Genomic DNA, 22,344 nt, shown 5'->3' with positions numbered 1-22,344 from the left:
GAAGGAGCCACACCCACCAACTCCAAGACCATTGGATACGATGATAACTCGCAGAGCCACGCCCACCAACTCGGACGCAACGACACATTGACTGTTCATAGAGGCATATTTCTCGCGGAGGTGAATCGCCAAATTTAGCGTGTAAAACAGTTTGCGAGGGGTATCCCATGGGATCCTTAAAACAATCCTTTACAACTGAGGTTAAAACACAATGAAGTAAGCAGTCTTTAAAAACCGGGTTTTCGGTTACGACGCATGACCGCGTGCACCATGGCAAACTGTTTTACACGCTACATACAGCAATTCGCATCCGCGACAAACATGCGTTTTCTTCACTCATGGACAATTATATGTTGCTCTCTCCAGAGTTCCATCTTTTCATTCACTTTCTGTTGTATCCTCAAACCCTCCCTTTTTAGACAACTGTGTCTTTCCAGAAGTGTTCAACCATCGATAAATAATTATGCTGCGTTTGTTATGCCGCAGGTTCACTATTGTGTTGTATTTTGCTCTCTCCAGAGTCCAATCTTTTCATTCGCTTACTGTTGTATTCTCACACCAACCCGTTTTAGAAAACCATGTCTTTCCAGAAGTGTTTAGCATTCAATAAATAATTATGCATGAGATTGAGCGTGTGTCTACCCGGCGCAAACCGTGGAATTCCCACTAAGTGCGACTCATACGCTCCCACTGGTTACGTCCCTACCCTTTGTACACACCCCCCTCCTACCTTGCTACTACCGTGGTTGGGTGTCTTGTTGGATTATATATAGAAAAGCAGCCAAAATAAGCACAGAGCAATGAAAAGTCTACGTGAGTCACAGATGCATCTGGACGTGCAAAGACGACAACGACTCAAGTGACGAGTTGGAGGTGGCCACATGAGCAGGCAGTGCATACTGAACGAGAAATCAGCAGACTAGCATGACGGAGGAAGCGAAATGGACGTCCTTCTCCTCTTCTCCTGTTCCACCCTCCACGCCTGATCGCCGTGCACCCCCATTCCCCCATCTGGCAGGAGAAGGCGTGATGGAGGTCCTCCAGTTTTCAGTCACGGACGATTGTGTGTTGGTTCATTCCGTGCATTGTTACAATGTTGCTTTTCTTGCTGATTTATTACATTTCCGATTTTTCAAATGTTAATTTTCTCCTTGTGCTTAAAAATCATTAAAAAACCGGTCTGATTATGCGGCGCATGGTACGCTGTGGGTTGGCTAGTATATATAAACTGCTCAAAACAATTAAAAGAACATTCTGAAAGCACATCAGATCTCAATTAGAAAAAATCATGCTGGATATCTATACTAATATGGACTGGGTAATGTGTTAGGAACAAAAGGATTCCACATCATTTGACAATCTGAAAATTATCAACCTACAAAGGGCTGAATTCAAGGACACCCTGAAAACCAAAGTGATAAAATGATGCAGCAGGCTAGGCCATTTTCCCAAAATTTCATTGCAACAACTCCAATGAGTACTCGAATGAGTACTCAGTAGTTTGCCCCCATGTGCTTTTATGCATGCCTGACAACGTTGGGGCATGCTCCGAATGAGACAACAGATGGGGTCCTGGGGGATCTCCTCTCAGATCTGGACCAGGGCATCAATGAGCTCCTGGATAGTCTGGGGTGCAACAAGGTGGCGCCGGATGGACCAAAACATAATGTCCCAGAGGTGTTCAATTGGATTTAGGTAAGGCCAGCGTGGTGGCCAGTCAATGGTATCCATTCCTTCATCCTCCAGGAACTGCCGGCATTCTCTCGCCACATGAGGCCAGGCATTGTTGTGCACCAGGAGGAACCCAGGACCCACTGCACCAGCATAGGGTCAGACAAAGGGTCTAAAGATATCATCCCGATATCTAATGGCAGTCAAGGTGCTATTGTCTAGCCTGTAGAGGTCTGTGCGTCCGTACATGGATTTGCCTCCCCAAACCATCACTGACCCACCACCAAACCAGTTATGCTGAACGATATTACAGGCAATCATAATGTTCTCAACTGCATCTCCAGACCCCTTCACGTCTGTGACAGAGTGAACCTGCTTTCATCTGTGAAAAGCACAGGGCCCTAGTGGTGGACCTGCCAATTCTGGTATTCTATGGCAAATGCCAATCGAGTTCCATGGTGCCAGGCATTGAGCACAGGGCCCACTAGAGGATGTCTGGCCCTCAGGCAACCCTCATGAAGTTTGTTTCTAATTGTTTGGTCAGAGACATTCACACCAGTGGCCTGCTGGAATTAATTTTGTAGCGCTCTGGCAGTGTTCCTCCTTGCCCAAAGGAGCAGATATTGGTCCTGCTGATGGGTTAAGGACCTTATACGGCCCTGTCCAGCTCTCCTGGAGTAACTGCCTGTCTCCTGGAATCTCCTCCATGCCCTTGAGACTGTGCTGGGAGACACAGAAAACCTTCTGGCAATGGCACGTATTGATGTTATTTCCTGGAGAAGTTGGACTACCTGTGCAACCTCTGTAGGGTTCAGGTATCACCTCGTGCAACCAGTAGTGACACTGACCATAGCCAAAAGCAAAACTAGTGAGAAAACAGTCATAAAAGATGAGGAGGGAAAAATGTCAGCGGCCTCCACCTGTTAAACCATTCCTGTTTTTGGGGTCGTGTCATTGTTGCCCCTCTAGCTGAAACTGATTTAACAACCTCCTCAGCTTCCTAACTGACCAGATCAATTTAAAAAGTGTTCCTCTAATTTTTTGAGCAGTATATATATATATATATATACACTCACCTAAAGGATTATTAGGAACACCATACTAATACGGTGTTTGACTCCCTTTCGCCTTCAGAACTGCCTTAATTATACGTGGCATTGATTCAACAAGGTGCTGAAAGCATTCTTTAGAAATGTTGGCATATATTGATAGGATAGCATCTTGCAGTTGATGGAGATTTGTGGGATGCACATCCAGGGCACGAAGCTCCCGTTCCACCACATCCCAAAGATGCTCTATTGGGTTGAGATCTGGTGACTGTGGGGGCCATTTTAGTACAGTGAACTCATTGTCATGTTCAAGAAACCAATTTGAAATGATTCGAGCTTTGTGACATGGTGCATTATCCTGCTGGAAGTAGCCATTAGAGGATGGGTACATGGTGGTCATGAAGGGATGGACATGGTCAGAAACAATGCTCAGGTAGCCCATGGCATTTAAAAGATGCCCAATTGGCACTAAGGGGCCTAAACAACAACAAGAACAACAACATTTATTTATATAGCATATTTTCATACAAAAAAAAGTAGCTCAAAGTGCTTTACAAAATGAAGAATAGAAAAATAGAAGACACAATAAAAAATAAACATAAGTCAACATTAATTAACATAGAATAAGTAAGGTCCGATGGCCAGGGTGGACAGAAAAAAAAAAAAAACTCCTCCAGAGGCTGGAGAAAAAAAATAAAATCTGTAGGGATTCCAGACCAAGAGACCGCCCAGTCCCCTCTGGGCAATCTACCTAACATAAATCAAACAGTCCTCTTTGTATTTAGGGTTTTCATGGAAGGACTTGATGATGATGGTCACGTAGACTTCTGGCTTTCAGTCCATCAATGTTGGTGCATCATGATGCTTTGAGTAGGTGGTGGTGGCGCAGGCCGCCACCACAAAGAAACCGGAAAAAGAAACAGAAAAGAGAGTAGGGGTCAGTACGGATTTTGGAGCCACTATGAATAGTTATTATGATACAGAGTATCAGGATTAAGTTAAAGTGAAGTTATAAAAAGGCCATGTTAAAGTAATGTGTTTTCAGCAGTGTTTTAAACTGCTCTACTGTATCAGCCTGGCGAATTCCTATTGGCAGGCTATTCCAGATTTTAGGTGCATAACAGCAGAAGGCCGCCTCACCACTTCTTTTAAGTTTAGCTTTTGGAATTATAAGGAGACACTCATTTGAGGATCTGAGGTTACGATTTGGAATATAACGTGTCAGACATTCCGATATATAAGATGGAGCGAGATTATTTAAGGCTTTATAAACCATAAGCAGAATTTTAAAGTCAATCCTGAATGACACAGGCAACCAGTGTAGTGACATCAAAACTGGAGAAATGTGTTCGGATTTTCTTTTCCTAGTTAGGATTCTAGCAGCTGCATTCTGCACTCGTTGCAAGTGATTTATGTCTTTTTTGGGTAGTCCTGAGAGGAGTGCGTTACAGTAATCTAGTCTACTGAAAACAAAAGCGTGAATTAATTTCTCAGCATCTTTCAATGATATAAGAGGTCTAACTTTTGCTATGTTTCTTAAGTGAAAAAATGCTGTCCGAGTGGTCTGATGAATATGCAATTTAAAATTCAGATTACAGTCAACAGTTTATTTCCGTCTTAACTTTTAATCCTAATGCATCAAGTTTATTTCTGATAACCTCATTAAATCCATTAGTGCCAATTACTAAAATTTCAGTTTTCTCTTTATTTAGTTTGAGAAAATTACTATTCATCCATTCAGAAATACCAGTAAGACATTGTGTTAGTGTATCGAAAGAATCGGAGTCATCAGGTGCTATTGATAAGTACAGCTGTGTGTCATCAGCATAGCTGTGGTAGCTCACGTTGTAACCTGAGATAATCTGACCTAACGGAAGCATGTAGATTGAGAAGAGCAGCGGACCCAGGATAGAGCCTTGTGGAACACCATATCGGATATCATGTGTCTTTGAGATGTGATTACCACAACTAACAAAGAATTTTCTACCTGCCAGGTAGGATTCAAACCAATTTAAGACACTGCCAGAGAGGCCCACCCATTGACTAAGGCGATTTCTAAGAATATTATGATCAATGGTGTCAAATGCAGCACTCAGATCTAAGAGGATGAGAACAGATAAATGGCCTCTGTCTGCATTTACCCGCAAGTCATTTACTACTTTAACGAGTGCAGTTTCTGTGCTGTGATTTGTTCTGAAGCCTGACTGAAATTTATCAAGAATAGCATGTTTATTGAGGTGGTCATTTAACTGCATAATGACTGCCTTCTCTAGAATTTTACTTAAGAAGGGCAGGTTAGAGATGGGTCTAAAATTTTCAAAGGCAGAGGGGTCAAGATTATTTTTCTTGAGCAGGAGTTTAACTACAGCAGTCTTAAGACAGTCTGGGAAGACCCCCATATCTAATGACGAATTAACTATGTCAAGAATATTATCAATTAGCACGCCTGATATTTCTTTGAAAAACCTTGTTGGTATTGGGTCAAGGACGCAGGTGGAGGGTTTCAGTTGAGAGATTATACTATGTAATTCAGGTAAATCTATCCTGGTGAAAGCATTTAATTTGTTTATAATGGAGTACCGGGCTTTGGAGGTTCTGCAGTGTTGGGGAGATATACTATGTTATCTCTAATATCATTAATTTTTTGATTGAAAAATATAGCAATGTTCTCACAGGTTTCACTGGAAGTATTCTGGGGGCATTCCTTTGTGTTACCTGGGTTTAACAGACGATCAATTGTAGAAAATAAGACTCTGGGATTACTACATTGTTATTTATAATATTAGAGAAATAGCAGCACCTCTCAAGGCGGACTGTGTTATTGTATTCTGTTATTTTAAACTTCAATATATAATAATGGATAGTTAGTTGAGTTTTCCTTCATTTACGCTCAGCTCTACGACATGTTCTTTTTAAATCAGACACTGTTTGGGTCTTCCATGGAATAACAATACTAGAAGATTTTTTAACTGTCTTTTCAGGTGCAACGATGTCAAAAGCAGCTCTTACTTTAGAATTAAAGTTTTCCACTTTACTGTGTGCCAAGAAAACATCCCCCACACCATTACACCACCACCACCAGCCTGCACAGTGGTAACAAGGATGATAACATGATGGATCCATGTTCTCATTCTGTTTACGCCAAATTCTGACTCTACCATTTGAATGTCTCAACAGAAATCGAGACTCATCAGACCAGGCAACATTTTTCCGTTCTTCAACTGTCCAATTTTGGTGAGCTCGTGCAAATTGTAGCCTCTTTTTCCTATTTGTAGTGGTGATGAGTGGTACCCGGTGGGGTCTTCTGCTGTTGTAGCCCATCCGCCTCAAGGCTGTGCGTGTTGTGGCTTCACAAATGCTTTGCTCCATACCTCGGTTGTAACGAGTGGTTATTTCAGTCAAAGTTGCTCTTCTATCAGCTTGAATCAGTCGGCCCATTCTCCTCTGACCTCTAGCATCAACAAGGCATTTTCGCCCACAGGACTGCCGCATACTGGATGTTTTTCCCTTTTCACACCATTCTTTGTAAACCCTAGAAATGGTTGTGCATGAAAATCCCAGTAACTGAGCAGATTGTGAAATACTCAGACCGGCCCGTCTGGCACCAACAACCATGCCACGCTCAAAATTGCTTAAATCACCTTTCTTTCCCATTCTGACATTCAGTGTGGAGTTCAGGAGATTGTCTTGACCAGGACCTCATCCCTAAATGCATTGAAGCAACTGCCATGTGATTGGTTGATTAGATAATTTGCATTAATGAGAAATTGAACAGGTGTTCCTAATAATCCTTTAGGTGAGTGTATATGTGTGTGTAATTTTCCCAAGCTCTAGCTCCCTCCCGCATACAGGTGTGGACCGCCTGCTCCCACCTGCAATACTGAAAATGAATCCCGCGTCGGAAAGCAATTACATTGAGTCCCACAAGTCTACAATTTAGGGCCATTACATGCTCATCATATATCATATATATCATATCAAGTCAGTCAAACTTGCATACTCACTTTCATTACACTAGCGGTATAACTATTTAATTGTAATTACTATATACTATATTATATAGTAATCCTGTTTGCTGTGCAAAGCGATTTTGATAGTGCATGTAATAGTACTACATAAATAAATCATGGATCCATTTATTGACAATTCATCTAAGTAGAATAAACGAATAAAAACACGGTAGTGTCCCCTGAACGGCACACTTATGGTTCAGGCTTAATTAATCAGGATTCGACCTGTGGACCCAACTGGGTACCATTCTAGGCTATTATTGAAAGTCACTAATAGTTTCTAAAGTAAGATGACCTTTTTATTTTTGGTTGAGTCGATTCTAATGGCCCCAGCATTAGGGAAATGATATCTGGGGCACTGGATAGATAATGCTCAGATTCCGAGGCTTAAATGAAGAGCCGATAGAACTTTGATGTATTCCAGTGTTCTGTTGAGATATCTAAAAATATCAGCTAATTTGATTATTAGGCAGTTTTAGACAGGTCATATTTAATTAACATTTCGACAAAGGCGTTAGGCGACATTTTATTTCTAATACTGTATTCTTCTTCTTTCGTATGCTGCCATTTGGGGTCGCCACAGCGGATCTTCTTCTTTCATATCTTCCAGTCTTCTGCATCTTGCTCTGTTACACCCACCACCTGCATGTCCTCTCTCGGCACATCCATAAATCTTCTCTTAGGCTTTCCTCTTTTTCTCTTCCCTGGCAGCTCTATCCTTATCATCCTTTTCCCAATTACACTCAGCATCTCTCCTTTGCACATGTCCAAACCAACGTAATCTCGCCTCTCTGACTACGTATCTCAACCTTCCAACCTGAGATGTCCCTCTAATGTACTAATTTCTAATCCTATCCATCCTCGTCACACCCAATACAAATCTTAGCATCTTTAACTCTGCCACCACCAGCACTGTCTCCTGCTTTTTAGTCAGTGCCACCGTCTCCAACCCATATAACATAGCTGGCCTCACTGCTGTCCCGTAAACCTTCCCTTTCATTGCTGATATCCGTCTGTCACAAATAACTCCAGACACTATTCTCCACCCATTCCACACCGCCTAAGAATGATCACATAGGATACAACCTCGTACATTAACAGTACTGTTGTCCAGTTACGGGTTTTGTTGCACGAAAACGCATCGCTGACTATTAATGATTGACACCATGTTTGGACAAATCATGTAGGAGAAACGATGACGTTAAACACCAATGAGCGACGTGAGGTGAAGGCCGCCTCAGTTCCGGCGCAGGTGACGTAGGCCACCGGTTGCCACCGCCTCTTCCTCTTCGACGGTGGCAGCGGGATAGAGGCACCATGAAGGCGTCTGGAGTTGTGCGTACTGTTTATTTTTTGTGTTTTCTGTAGGAGCCCTGACTTTATATTCAATTGTGGTTTTACATAAGGCAGCATATTAGACAGTTCGATTGAGTTTGGGTGAGATTATGTATTAGTCGAGTTAGAATTACGGTTTTATTCTTCCACCGTGTCTGATGACAACATGGCGGAGTAGTAGAAATACCATGTGCTGGAAGCACTGAAACGTTTTTTCTGCTAATTCACCTCTGTGGAGTTAATAGTATAGGTAGCTTGAAGTACTTTTCCCTTTTCCTATATATTTTTTCGTTTTGCACAGACATTTATAAATGTAAATTTGTATGGTCTCATCTATTCGGAATAGCTCAGTAACCGCTTTATGAACGCGCAGGCCAGTTCTAACTTCTGCGGGTAGAACACAACGCAGTCGTAAGACGCCTAGAACGAAAACATAGTAGGTTATATATGTCATATAATACAATCGTGATTCGTTCTGTGCGACGCCGATTATAATCATTGTTCCATTACAGTGCCAGTGATTGGAAATAACAAATTTGGTGTAGTAGATCAATTCGTCTATCCGTTTGTGTATCCATTTTTTACGGTTACAGAGATCACGGAGAACAAGACAGTTTGCGTACATCTCCAGACTAAAAGCTGCCAACATTTCCAAACTCAACGCCGGCGAGCAATTTGCGTAAAACCTCGGTCTGTTGAGGGCGCGTGCGCACGGTTTTGTTTTACCGGCAATTTAAGAATTAAATGTTAAGCCAGCATGTACTTTGTGTTCGGAGGAAAAACCGAATATCTAGCTGTCAGAATATTTGGTGTGCACCATTGGGTATCAGTTCATCCATGGCCGGCGAGATTTGTCCAATATGAGATATCTTAATTATAAGAAAGTTAATGAAAACGCGTTACTCTTCATTAAATGGTCTTTTTGTTCTAGAGTGGCACATGTCAGTAGTAAGCATTTTGTTTTTTTTTTGTTTTTCTTTCAAATAAAAGAACACTGCTTATTTATATAGAAATATTTTATGGAAACTAGTCCAAGGTAACACTCTTGCTGGTTGGCGCAGGGATGTCCGTTCGGGGCTTGGAAGGTCTTTATCTGTTTAGTTAGTATACCTGTTGGCGTCCCGAGCTGAATGGTTTTTGCTATACATTTTCTTTGAATTGCTTATTAAGCTTCAGAACCTCTTCATTGTTTATTTTTCCTTTCCCCCTTTACCAACAGCCACTCAGATGAGATCAAAATTAAGCCAAAAGGTGTCAGTCAGGTGTCAAAGTTTCTGGAGGGCCTCCATTTTTTTTTTGCTCCTTTTGATATTAGAAAGTTATTCTTGCTGTTTCAATGCCTTGCCATTGCTGTCTGCCAAAAAGCATTTGCAAAACTTTTCTTATTTCCCCTGAGAACGACATTGAAATATTTTGCCAACCTCAACATAATCAATATTTCGCAGTACTTCACTTTTCAAAAAATTTGTTTAAAACATATGTCATGGACACAGGGGGTGCAAGTGGGATCAAGTTAGCTTGTCATCGTTAGGCTCTGGCTTTGCATCTCAGTATTGGAGCTGTTAAAGGCGCTGAATTTTAAAAATAAGTCGGATTTAAGACAAATGAATTAAATATTGCCAGCAGCAGTGATTGTCTACTAATTAAAGTAGTTTGGACTGATACCCGGTAGCTGCTTCAGCCTTCCAGGCTCTGAGTTTGCCAGCCATGGGTCTCCTGTTGGCTCTGTCATTTCTCATTTTTATTATCAGTTAATTGTATTTTACAAGTTTTTCATAATTTTAGCTTTCTTTTTTCTCATTTTTTGCCTGTGCTGAGTAAGTCATTGAAATGACATGCTGTTGAAAGATGGATTTTGAAATTCTGTTTGATTCTAGAAAATATTAAATATTTTTCTTTATTCCTTAGCTTCGGGAGTACAAGGTAATTGGGCGTCTCTTGCCTTCACCCAAGAAACCAACTCCACCTCTCTATCGTATGCGCATTTTTGCCCCCAACCATGTGGTTGCAAAGTCCCGTTTCTGGTACTTTGTTTCACAGTTAAGAAAAATGAAGAAGGCTTCAGGGGAAATTGTCTACTGTGGGCAGGTAAAGTATTGCAGAGATTTGCTAATATTTCATTATATTCAAGACGTTTTGACATTGTATGTCTTTCACACGGGGGCTAAATGTATGGAATGCACACAAAACCCAAAGATCATTACATGTGTTGTGATCTTGCTTACTGTGCAGACAAAAAAAGGTACCTTGTCGCCTTTCACATGCTGATGTGCAGTTGAAAGTGAATTCAGGGTTTGACATTTTTAAAAAAGGAGCCAAATTTTAATTTGGGAAAACTCTGTTCTGTTGTAATACCTATATATCACATTTCTTTTTCAGAATAAACTGTAAAGATAAGTACAGTTAATTGGGGTGAAAATTAGCTGGATACAACATTAGTACTCTGGTCATGAAAGACTAATAGTCCTGATTTTTTTATATTAAAGTTGGCTTTACATTTCTGTACCGTATTGCTGTTAATTCATCAGTTTTTATTTGACTATACTTAAACTTGAAGCTGTACTAGCAAAGAATTGCCAGCTTAATAGATTTAGTACTTTGAATTATTCTCCATGTATCTGTGGAAATTGATTTTGAGTATTTAAACAATCTACAGTAAGGTTGGAATACAGTGAACCCTTGTTTATCACGGTTAATCCGTTCCAGACTCTACTGTGATAAATGAATTTTCGCGAAGTAGGATTCTTTATTTATAAATCGAATATTTTCGCAGTTAGAGTATAGAAAACCTGTTTACGACCTTCTAAATACATTTTTTAACATTAGAGCCCTCTAGACATGAAATAACACCCTTTAGTCACCATTACACTCGTATTACCCAATATATTAGACAAAATAAGAGAAAATAAGACATATTAGACGTTAGAAAAATATCATATTACTAGGCGCACTCGCCTTTTAAGGCGACCGACTTTTATCCTCAATTTTTGTGCGCTCCATGTGTACATCAGGCATGTAAGTGTAGAGAATGAGAACATCAAAGTGCCCATTCATAACATTTTTTTTTTATCACCTCAAGTGCCTGTCCAAAGTTGTACAATGTCAGCCCGAATCTGTACCGCTAAAGACAGAGTTTCATGCACTAAATAAGCTATAGATGAGAATAAGCAAGCACCATATCCCCTGATATTTACTACGCGGTGAGGCATTTGTACTCCATCAACATTAATTATTTCCTAAGACATAATTTTGTCTATTTTTCCAGCGCATCGCACAAAAGCAAGGGAACGGTGACAGCACCAGAACTCTGCTCACATCACGTTGCTTCGTACCTCAAGCCACAAGTAGCTAGTCTGTAATAATTGGAATACCGCTACCCTTTGCACTCACAGGAAGGACAATCCCAACCACTTTTCTATAGTAATTATTGTACTGTACATTTAATTGCACACAGCCACTAACCTATGAAGGCACGACCTCAGTAGGAGAGTTTTCAGAGGTGATGCAGTATCTTCAGCAGGTGCTTTGTTTTCTTCCGCTGAAGGAGTACTAGGAGTAGGCAGTGGGTGTCTGGGTGCGCGGCTGAAGAACATCTTGATAGGCAGTTGCTGGCACTGTCTTTTCATATGCGTGAGGAGGCTTTTGTAGGGTATTGCCATCTTTGATCATATCCAAGAGTTTCACCTTCTCCTGGATAGTAAGCATCTTCCTCCGGCGCTTAGTTTTATTGTCAGAAGGCTTAGAAAAAGCAGCACGTTTAGGAGCCATCATAGGGCTTAGATAAAAGTTCTCAGAAAGCTCATGCGTAGTGACGTAATCGTGTATGACAAAAAAAATCGCGATAGAGTGAAGCCGTGAAAGTCGAAGCGTGATATAGCGAGGGATCACTGTACTCTGTTTAGGAATTTAACACACCTTGGTACATGATCAATATTTAAATCTGGGTTGGTATGTGTGAGATGAGTTATTTTTAGTACAGCTGCGATCCAATAATTGATATCTTAGTGCTTTGTATTTTTTTGGATATGAACGTAATTGATTGTACACTACCTTCAATTGCTTGTCAGCCTTTAACTTATTTTTTTAAGAAAGTATACATTCGTACATAAAGTGTGTTGACTGTTCTGTTCTCAGATACGTAGTTCATTATTAATGAAACATGAGGGTTTTTTTTTTTTTCCTTTTTCCTGGAATGTGTCTGCCTTTTCTTTTGACAACAGAGCTTCACTATAGCTTACTTGGGGATGAACTTTTATCTATTCTGGGTGAAGGGGGCTCACGAAAAATGTAACAAAGTTTAAATGATTTCTTGTGAAGGTTTCGTGCTGCACCACTTTTTATTTGATTATATCAGTTTGTGACTTCTAAAAGTTGTATAAATTCGCCATGAAGTGCTTTCAGCTTCAGTTTGAAAGAAAGTAATTTGTAGTGTGTCAGAGTACTTGATTTTATTATAACACTGCTTTCGGAGTTCAAGCATGTTTTCCCAATTAAGGTGAGTCTTTGCTGTAACATTGTGAAAATCTTAACAGACCCAACTTAAGTTTAGTATATAGAGCATTTAGCATATAAATCCTTTCAACAGTGTTAACATTTACAATGTGCCATTGGTTGAAAATACATTTTGTTTTACATGAAACCCACTTTATATGCAAGTTGGAACTGAATGTGCATTGATGTGGGAAAAATGAGTGAAAATCCTAATGCTTTTACCGGGAAAAATGTTTCTTTCTTACTAATTGATTTAAATCACAGAACACACAATTTTAAGCCATCTTCAGTTCTCTTGCACCCAGACTTTGGAACAACCACTTTAAATAATGAGATTAGCTGAATTAATGTGTTCTTTCTTTTAAAATAAAACATCTTCAAATTTGTTTTTTTCAGGAAAGCATTTAACTTGTCCTGACATTCTGACTCTTTTAGTTTAGCCCTCCTGTCCAGGTGCTTAACATGATTTGTTGTACGATTTGTATTTGTACCACCAATTATTTGTTCAGGGTTTTTTGTAATGTTTTGTATTTCTTTCCTGGTTTATTGTCTGTTCTAATTTAAAGCTTTTTGTTTCCTGTATTACTTTATTTAGTGTTTTATGCTGCTATTGTTACAATGTTGTACAGAATAGAAAATAATTGCCCCCTTGAAAACATTTTGTTGCTTTACAACACTGTTTCCCAGCTTTCTTTCTGTGGTGGCACACTTTGTAGCCAAAACCTTCCTAAGGCACACCACTATTTTACTAACCACAAACCCAAAATCTCACACACATACTCAGTTGTCCAAAGGGATGGGATTACCAGAGAAGCCGGTAAAAAAAGCAGTTTAGAGATCAGAATTGACAGACCTAGCACTTATTGAGCACTTCGGTGGCATCTCCCAGCTGCTTCATTCCTTTGCCCACCCCTCTCTGCCTCCGAGTCAACTTGTATGCCCACTATCCACTGTGAGGCCCACTGACGACCACACACTCGGGCAGATGGACCGTAGGATTGAGGAGACATGTCCAAAGTGCTTTAACATAGTGATTGAGAGCTGCTTTTATGCAAGCTCCTTCTGGTTTTCCTGTCTTCCTCAGACAGGTTTTGACCACCTGCAGAGCCTGTCCCTCACAGGATCAGACCCAGACTGCACTACACTATTTTCAGGGCACAATACAGTGCTGAGGCACACTGGTTGAAAAACCCTGCTTTACAGCCTAAAATGCAAACGCACAATGCAACCTGTAACATCCAAGACAAAGATACATAAACATAATTTCAGAAAAATAAACTGATAGATTGAATTGATAAAGGATCACCCAAATCCCATCATGGTAACTGTACCTTGTGGATCTATCTTTTACTTTAATTACAGCCATGAGTCTGACTGGATACTTCTGTACCAACTTTATTTGCCCACTTGCCTATACAGAACTGTTCAAGCTCAGTCAAATTGTATGATGACTGTTTGTGGACTGTAAAACATCATATCATTCCACAGATTTTACAATAGATTTTTAGTCAGGATTCTGACTAGGTTACACAAGGACATTAATTGTTTCCTTCAGCCATTGCGTGGTCAATTTTGCTGTATGCTTTGGGTCATTGTCATTTTGAAATGTGAACCTTGTTCCCCTATTCAACTTTCTGGCATGGGGCAGCAGATTTTCTTCAAGAATTTGACAGTAGTTTTATCCTATCCATTTTTCCTTCTACCCTGACAAGTGCCTCAGTCCCTTTTGCAGAGAAACATCCCCACATGATTTACCGTAGATATATTGTGTTTTAGATGGTGAGCTGTTTGGGCTTCCTCCAGGTGTACCATTTGGTGTTGAGGCCAGGTGGTTCCAATGTGGTCTTATTGGACCATAACACCTTTTTACAATCTTCATGGTTGGCAAAACTCAAGCAAGACTTGATGTGGCCTTTCTTGAGTAGTGTTTTTTTTTTTTTTTTTTTTTCTTTTCTCTCTTGCAACCCACTGAGTTAAAATGAACAATTTTGGGTATTGATGTGCTTGTTTTTTTGTGTGGAATTGCTTTTAATTTTGTACACCATTAGTAATTTGTAAGTATTTTGAAATAGGGTTTCCTGTATTAGTGCATAGTGTGAAAAATATTACATTTATTTACAGGTTTATGAGAAATCCCCTTTGAAGGTGAAGAATTTTGGCATCTGGCTACGTTACGATTCTCGTAGCGGCACCCACAACATGTACAGAGAGTATCGAGATCTTACAACTGCTGGAGCTGTCACTCAGTGCTGTGAGTCAGAAATCTTCCATATGTTTGATAAATGTTTTAAAATACATCAGTCATTTTCTTTAATGCTTTAGAAGTATACATTTGGTATTTTATCGATGGTAAATAATGCTATGAACATTTATAGCCCACTTCTCTCTAAGTAACAATCTTTTGCTTAATATAAATGTTTCTTTATGAGGTTATTTGCAAAGTTCAGTGTACTTTTTTTTTTTTTGTTCTGCTGTTAAAATGATAGTTCGGTTACAGGTGTACCAGTAAAGATTTTCATGGCCAATCTGGGTATCTGATTTCTTTAGCAAAAATGGGACCCATTCTGAATCTGCTCATGGATTTTAAGGTGGTAATACTGTCTGATAGTGTCACGAGGTTCACTCTGATGAATAAAGCCATTTTAAAGTAGCAAACTGTAAACCACAATTTATTTATCCATCCTTGCTTCTAAGTAAAGTCAACAGGGGCAAAACCAATTATGGAAACTCTGGGTATGACGTCCACACTTTTGCAAGGGTACAGCCATAGCTGATCCTCTTCTTTAGCATATTGGGACATTTTCATGTCTAGTTAAATTGATTTGTGACTTTGTTTTATTTTTGCCTTTCATTTACAATAAAACATTCTCATACAGGTGAAATTTATAGACCTCATAGCCTTCTGTCTATATTGTGTAGTAGGTACACATGATTTGAAACTGTGAGGTAGTGGCACTGTGATTTCTGAGTTAATCATGTCTCAGACCACAATTTTTTTATTTCTCTTTCCTTAGCAGTAGCAAAAGTAAACTGCCCCAGAGAGTCGGCACTCCTCATTATAAAGCATCATACAAACCTTTAATTACTTATTACATAATAATTCAAACTAATAGAAAACAACATAGGAAGACTTTGAGATGTTGGAACCTAGTATAGCTTTTTTGGAAACAGTATGGAATAGACAAAAATCAAATTCATGTTGAAAGCTTCCCCACTGTTACTGCTTGTGGCATAGTGTGACAGGAAGAATCTGAGCAAAAGAACATCACACACAGCAGCTCCTTACACAAAATTGAAAATACTTTTCACAATTATAATCTCTTGTCTGTATTTATGTTGGATTGACCTGTTTCCAAACTTTGCATGCTACCTATTATCACAACCTGGATTGTAGTTTATTTATTTTTATATATATATATATATATATATATATATATATATATATATATATATATATATATATATATAATTCTTTAAATCTGTGATTAATATTTTAGGTCAGTGTAGGCATACTATATCTATAAATGTTGGACAGTATGCTAATGTTCTCTTTAAATAGTGTTTTTGCACAGTTAAAATGTAGGTTGACTAATTATAATAGTCACTATACATGTATCTTAAGTGTTTCCAGATAGGTCTGGATTATATATTGTGTTAATCATAGTTATGTATTGCTTCTACCAAGCTTCTTGCTTTCCTTTTACTACATTTCTGTCAGAATAATGGCTTTTTTGCATATTGAGCGGAAGTGTTGTTTTTGAAAGTAAAGCTCATTCTAGGGATTAGTATCAGCATGTTAGAAGCAGCTGTTCTTTAGAACACAACAATTAAAGGCAATGTAGGCATGCAGGCTATGGAATGGATAAATAAATTAATTGGCAAGTAACCTGTGATTTGTCATTTTTAATCCTTTACACTTTTTCGGTTTAATAGTTTTTATTTGTCTTTGTGACATGCAAGTTTTGAAGTGCACACTAAACCCAAAGATCATTATTTCAATTGTATAATGCTCTTGCCTGTTGTGCACAGATTAAATGTGCCTTGTCGCCTTTCGTAGGCCGCTGTGCTTTCGAAAGTGAATTCAAGGGACTACATTTTTTTTACTTTATATATGGCAATAATTTCTGGAAAAATATCTTCAAAAAAAAGTTGCGTTGTTTGCCTTGCTGTAGGCCCGTTTTTATTTTTTGGTCCTGTTTGGTCCAACGGTAACTGCTGTAGGATTTTAATTTTTTGTAGTCAACTGTGTTTAGTCTTGGGACTGCAACCTATTGATTTACAAAATTTGTGCACCAGTAATTTGAGATGCATCATTTTTTTAAATATACATATACACACGCACACAAGTGCATGCATACATTCAGTCACATTTAAAATTGAACATAGCTAACTGAATGTTTGCCATACAAGAGCACATGCTGGATGAAGAAGAGAAAAATGAACACACACTTTTCTACATCTGTAAAGGATGACATGGACAGGTACATTAAGCTACCCAATTTTGTCCATCTCTACAGTTTGTTTACTTCATTGGTCTCAGTGTGTTTAGCTTAAAATTAAATAAAATTTAAGTTATTCAATTTCCTGTTAATTTTATTCTAAATTTGTCTGTACACTAAGTGTAAATCACGGGTGATTTTTCTATGTAATAAACTTAAGTTACAGCTTAATGAAAATTGCATAATTAGATCTGGACCGCTCTATTCTTTTTGACAGCAAATTATTCAGCCTAGTGTCTTAATGCCGGTGTGTTTTTCATATTGGCCATCCATAATCGGTGGTAATCAAACCCATTTTTGGCATATTTGCTGTGTTGGAGGTCTACACTTGATGACAATTTGCCCTCGGATCAAGATAAGGTTTCTGATGGAAACACCAAAATGCATTTTACATTTTTGTGGCCTCACTAATACTAACATGTAACAACTTAATGTTTAAATTGTATATGTTTAGTTTGTCTAAAACTATAAAATATGTTTTATGTTAGTGTTTTTTTTTCTGCTGCTGTTGTGGTTTGTATTTTAAAGGTTTTACAAATCAAATAGTCCAAAAAGTTTTCCATCTTCTGCTGCTAGTCATGAACTCACTCTTTGTTGCATGTGACTGAAGTTTCATTTCAAATACATTTGCACTTTTGGTTGAATGTTTTATTATTTTTTGTTATGGTTGGAGTATTCACACCTTTACATCTTCCCAATTGCATTAGTGCAATTGCTGCTTGCTACTTTGGGCTGTTAAGTGACATTTTAACATTTACTATGATTGTACATATAGTAAATTTTAAAGGAATCTAGGAAATGTTTTTGATCACTTTGGAAGTACCTGAATGTCTGCATTAATTGTTGATTAAGAATGTGATCTGTCTTTAGTCACAGTCCTAGACAAAGTCTGATTAAAATATATAACACACAAACAATTGTATCTCTTTGTGGTCATTGTTTAGTACTTCTTAGTCCAGGCTGGAAAAATTACTTCTGTTTCAGGTCATTGTCTCGCGACATCTTCTCAGTGCTATTAAGCTATAAGTGACTGACCACCATCCTGACATTCTCCTGTAAAATGTGTTGAATTCAGTGTACCCTCTGTGATGTAAGCTGCCCAGGCCATAAATCAAGGTGTTTACTATAGTTTTTATTTTTTCTGCCTAGATCGAGACATGGGTGCTCGCCATAGAGCTCGTGCTCATGCCATTCAGATCATGAAAGTGGAAGAGATTGCTGCCAACAAATGCCGCAGACCTGCCATCAAGCAGTTCCATGTGAGTTTTTCAGGATTTGAAATTTGGATTGCTTTATAACTTTGTAAAAAAAAAATGTCTTTTTTGAAGTATTTTCATGATATTGTAATTGTGTGTGAGTGGACTCTGGCATACATCATCCAGGGGGTAGTTCTCTGAAATCGGCTTTAAATGTAAAATAATGCCAAGGCGGCCAAAAATTCCAAAAACAAGTACTTGCTAGAAAAGGACTAGAGGAATAAATATAAGACAAGGTAATCAAAGTAAAAATATTTATGCATCCCTTTGGATGTAAACAAATAAACCTGCCTGTCAATTGGGGGGTGCTATTTTATTATGCCTCTTTATATGCACCAAGCACACACACCATTACCCAAATCCAGGTTTTAATTCTACTCTGAACTGCCTCCCAATTCTGATTTTACAAGTGGTGCTAATGAAGGAGCAAGTAGTAAAGGGACCCTGTTCTACAGTCATACTTGTAATCAATTCCAGGATCTTAAATGCTCATTTGAAACATCTGAGTGTATCATTCTGGTACGAGTCGATCCTGGGTCTGAGTGCTGTTGCAGAAAATAGCAGCACTAAATCAGTACAAACATTAAATAATTTGCAGATAGTCATGTTTTTGTTTCTTGTTTCTCCTGTTTGCTAAGCTGGCTATCTGATTGTCTGTTAACAGTGGCACATTGGCAATTGTCGTCTTGCCCTTTCTTGATGAATTACATGCCCAGGGAAAGTTTTTCCTCATGTAAACTTATTAAAAAGCTACAGTTTTGCAGTTATTTTAAATGTTTTCACATCAAGTGAATAAAAAGGCAACAAAACCCCTAATGCGGGAATTGTTGCCAACAGAGCAGGTCTGTAGACTCCTACCTGAAGCATAATTGTCTCTCTGTAACTCATGTGCAGATCTACCATCAGGGTGACCAGGGTGCTTGCCCTTGGACCTTTGCATATATGATTTAAAAAGTAATGCCGTAATTTTTTTGTTTTACTTCGTGCACTTTAAACAACACATGTATGCAGTTGCTCATACATTAATGAAAGCTGACTCAAATCTCACATTACCATTATATTTAAAGGTCAAAGAGTGTAAATATATATATGTTTGTGATACTCTGGGGCCTGTGGGTAGTTATTAATCTGGTCTTGCTGTAACTCATTTTACAGTTATATAGATAATACAGAAGAGCTGATACTTGTCATTCATTATGAGCCCAACTTTTCCTAATAACCAAATTAACCTAACAGTCACCAAAGTGTATAAACAGCAACTGCAGTTAGTCTTTGTACGCTGCTAATATGCAGCTCTACGACTCACTGCAACAGGACTAAACCTGAAAGATAGCCTTGTTACCTTAAATATTGGGAAGACCAGATCAGCACAGGGATCATTCCAGGCTGATAGCCCACTGCAAATGACCCCGTTTGTGTGTTTCTATGCAGTCCTGTGCCTAGCTCATGTAATGGCATGGGCAAGCGCTGGGTTGCTTTTAAATAGCAAAGGGCAATATTTAATGTAACAGGCACCCCGTGAACTGTGTGTTGGACTGTAGAACTCATGTTAAAATTTTATTTAGTCCCAAGTTACCATTCTATCAAACTTGTCCCTGGAGTAACTTCTTAAGGACATTCTATATAACTACATAACTTATTGTTCCTTGGTAATGGGTGCAATTCCATTTTATTGGAATAACACTGTCCTTTTCACAACTACATGGTTTCTTGTTCCTTGGTGATTCCTTTTTTATTGGAATGACAGTTTTTTTTCCTCAGGCTTTTCTTCATTAGACATGGCCCTGTTGTACCCTGGTTTTTACCTTGTCCTCTGCTATAATGTATTGATGAACTGAAGACTGTTTGAATCTTGGCCCTATGTGGAGTTTGTACATTCCCACTGAATTTTTAATACTCCAAGAATAAAAAAAAGGTTATTTAGTAAATACTGTTGTGTACAGGACAGGAACCATTCATCAAAGGTTACTAGGGTAGACTTGTAGCTTCCCAGAAATCTAAACTGGTGTGGCCATTAATTGTTTAATCCTACTGTTAACATGAAATTTGTTATGATAGTTCAATTTCAGATTCTAAACTAAAGATACTTTTTTTTCCAGAATTCGAAGATCAAGTTCCCTCTGCCACACAGAGTTCTTCGTCGCCAGCACAAGCCACGCTTCACCACCAAGAGACCAAACACTTTCTTCTAAACGTTATAGCTAGAAAGCTGGGTATTCAATTTAATAAAAAATATAAATGACAGTGAATCTGTTTTTTTTTTCCTTCTTAATGTAGGTTTTGAATAGAACTTTGACCTTTTGTTTACAACCAGTTAACGCACGGGTATTCTTTGTTGTACGTATGGTACATTTCATGCTTTCTTTACCTTTAGGTCTAAAGGAGAACTTGCAGGAGCAAACCCTGTGTAAATCTGATTCTTTAATCTTTATGGGTGTTGATTTAATAGCCTTTAGAAGAACATGCTTGCATGTGAAAAATATTACGTTAACACTGCTGTATGGCCTTAATGAAATGTGTCAAGTGAAAGATCAATGTTCACACTCCATGTTGGATTTAACCACCTTTAACTTAAGCTTGATGTACTTTTATGATGCTTGGCTGAGACCAGCTAAGCTTCATTTATAACTGGAAAAGCTGAAGATTTTTGTGACAAGATAGTTAAGGGTGGGTGTATTATATCAGAGTAATCTACAGTGGAACCCCAGTTTAATCTGTTCCAGAACCGAGCTTGTAACCTGAACGAATTTTCCCCATTTAAAATAATGGAAATGAGATTAATCCGTTCCAGCCCTCCCAAAAAGTCCCCGAAATATCATAAATACTGAAAAAAAACATGGTTTTAAATAAGAAACAAACATCAAAATACTTTATTAGTAAATATAGTTCAATAAAAGATAAACCAACTTAAGAAAATGTAACCTTACTTTGGCAGCAGACGATTGCTGTTAACGGAGAGCGCCTGAGGAAGGAGGGAGGGAGGCTAGAGGACTGGCTGCATTTTCAGCACCTTCACATCAAAAAAAACTAAAATTGCACTTTACAGTAGAATTGTAAAAAAATAAACTTTCTTAACTTTAAACTTAGCCTAACACTTAACATTACGTACGTATGATTTTTTTTTAACGCTAATAATCTGTTTTTGCCTTTTTGGCTGCACTTTCGGCACCTTCACTTATAGCAGTTTCAGTTTTAGTATAAAGATACCTATGGAACGACGTTTGCTTTTGCCTGCTTTTTAAAAGCTTACGGAAGTGAGCCAAGCAGGGGTCATCATAATTTGCTGCAGAACGACTAGTTGCCACTTTTTCTGGATGTTTCTTTTCAATGAAACGTGTAACCTTCTCCCACATTCCCAGCACTTCTTTAATTTCACTTGTCGAAATTTCCTCTGTCTCGACCTCCTCCTCACTACCGCTGATCTCTTGCAGAGCCTCCGTACGTTGCATGTTCTGCAGCTCAAGCAACTCCTGTGTTGAGAGTTCCTCGACAAGCTCGTTGATATCACCCTTGTCAACCTGCAGACCCATCGACTTGCCAAGGGACACGATTTCATGCACTGGATCTACGTTGGGCACATTGGTCTCGGTATCAAGACCAAATCCTTCAAAGTCCCTCGTTGCAACCGCGTCAGGCCATAACTTCTTCCATGCAGAATTCAGTGTTCTTCTGGTCACTTCTTTCCATGCCAGGTCAATCATGCATAGGCATTGCACGATGTTGAAATGTTCTTTCCAGAACTCTCGGGAGTGTTCGCTCTGTATTTTCTGTCACAGCGAAGCATCGTTTGAACAGATGCTTCGTGTAGAGCTTTTTGAAATTGGAAATGACCTACTGATCCATCGGTTGCAGGATTGAAGTCGTGTTGGGTGGGAGGTAGAGGACTTTTAAGAATTGATATTCTTCCCGGATGTTGTCATGGAGACCGGGTGGGTGGGCTGGAGCATTGTCGAGGACGAGTAATGCTTGCAGAGGCAGTTTGTTTTCTTGAAGATACTTCTTCACCGCAGGTCCAAAGCAGAGATTTACCCAG

General features: G+C 38.9%; 1 protein-coding gene and 2 non-coding genes across 3 annotated transcripts; all 3 read left to right on the top strand.

Moving 5' to 3' along the window:
- The first annotated feature begins 7,959 nt into the window (after positions 1-7,959).
- Positions 7,960-20,560, top strand: rpl18a (ribosomal protein L18a). The gene is made up of 5 exons (XM_039769276.1): positions 7,960-8,065; positions 9,974-10,153; positions 14,678-14,807; positions 18,205-18,314; positions 20,411-20,560. Exons 1-5 carry the CDS (start codon positions 8,048-8,050, stop codon positions 20,501-20,503), a joined length of 531 nt encoding a protein of 176 aa, XP_039625210.1. The 5' UTR covers positions 7,960-8,047; the 3' UTR covers positions 20,504-20,560.
- On the top strand, positions 10,242-10,368 carry LOC120539869. Its single transcript, XR_005635724.1, has one exon. It is a non-coding gene; the product is annotated as a small nucleolar RNA SNORA68 (small nucleolar RNA).
- Positions 16,523-16,653, top strand: LOC120539868. The gene has a single exon (XR_005635723.1). It is a non-coding gene; the product is annotated as a small nucleolar RNA SNORA68 (small nucleolar RNA).
- Positions 20,561-22,344: the final 1,784 nt, after the last annotated feature.

Source organism: Polypterus senegalus, chromosome 11 (assembly GCF_016835505.1).
Source record: "Polypterus senegalus isolate Bchr_013 chromosome 11, ASM1683550v1, whole genome shotgun sequence".
Lineage (NCBI taxonomy): Eukaryota > Metazoa > Chordata > Cladistia > Polypteriformes > Polypteridae > Polypterus > Polypterus senegalus.
This window is presented reverse-complemented; position numbering and strand designations above follow the sequence as displayed.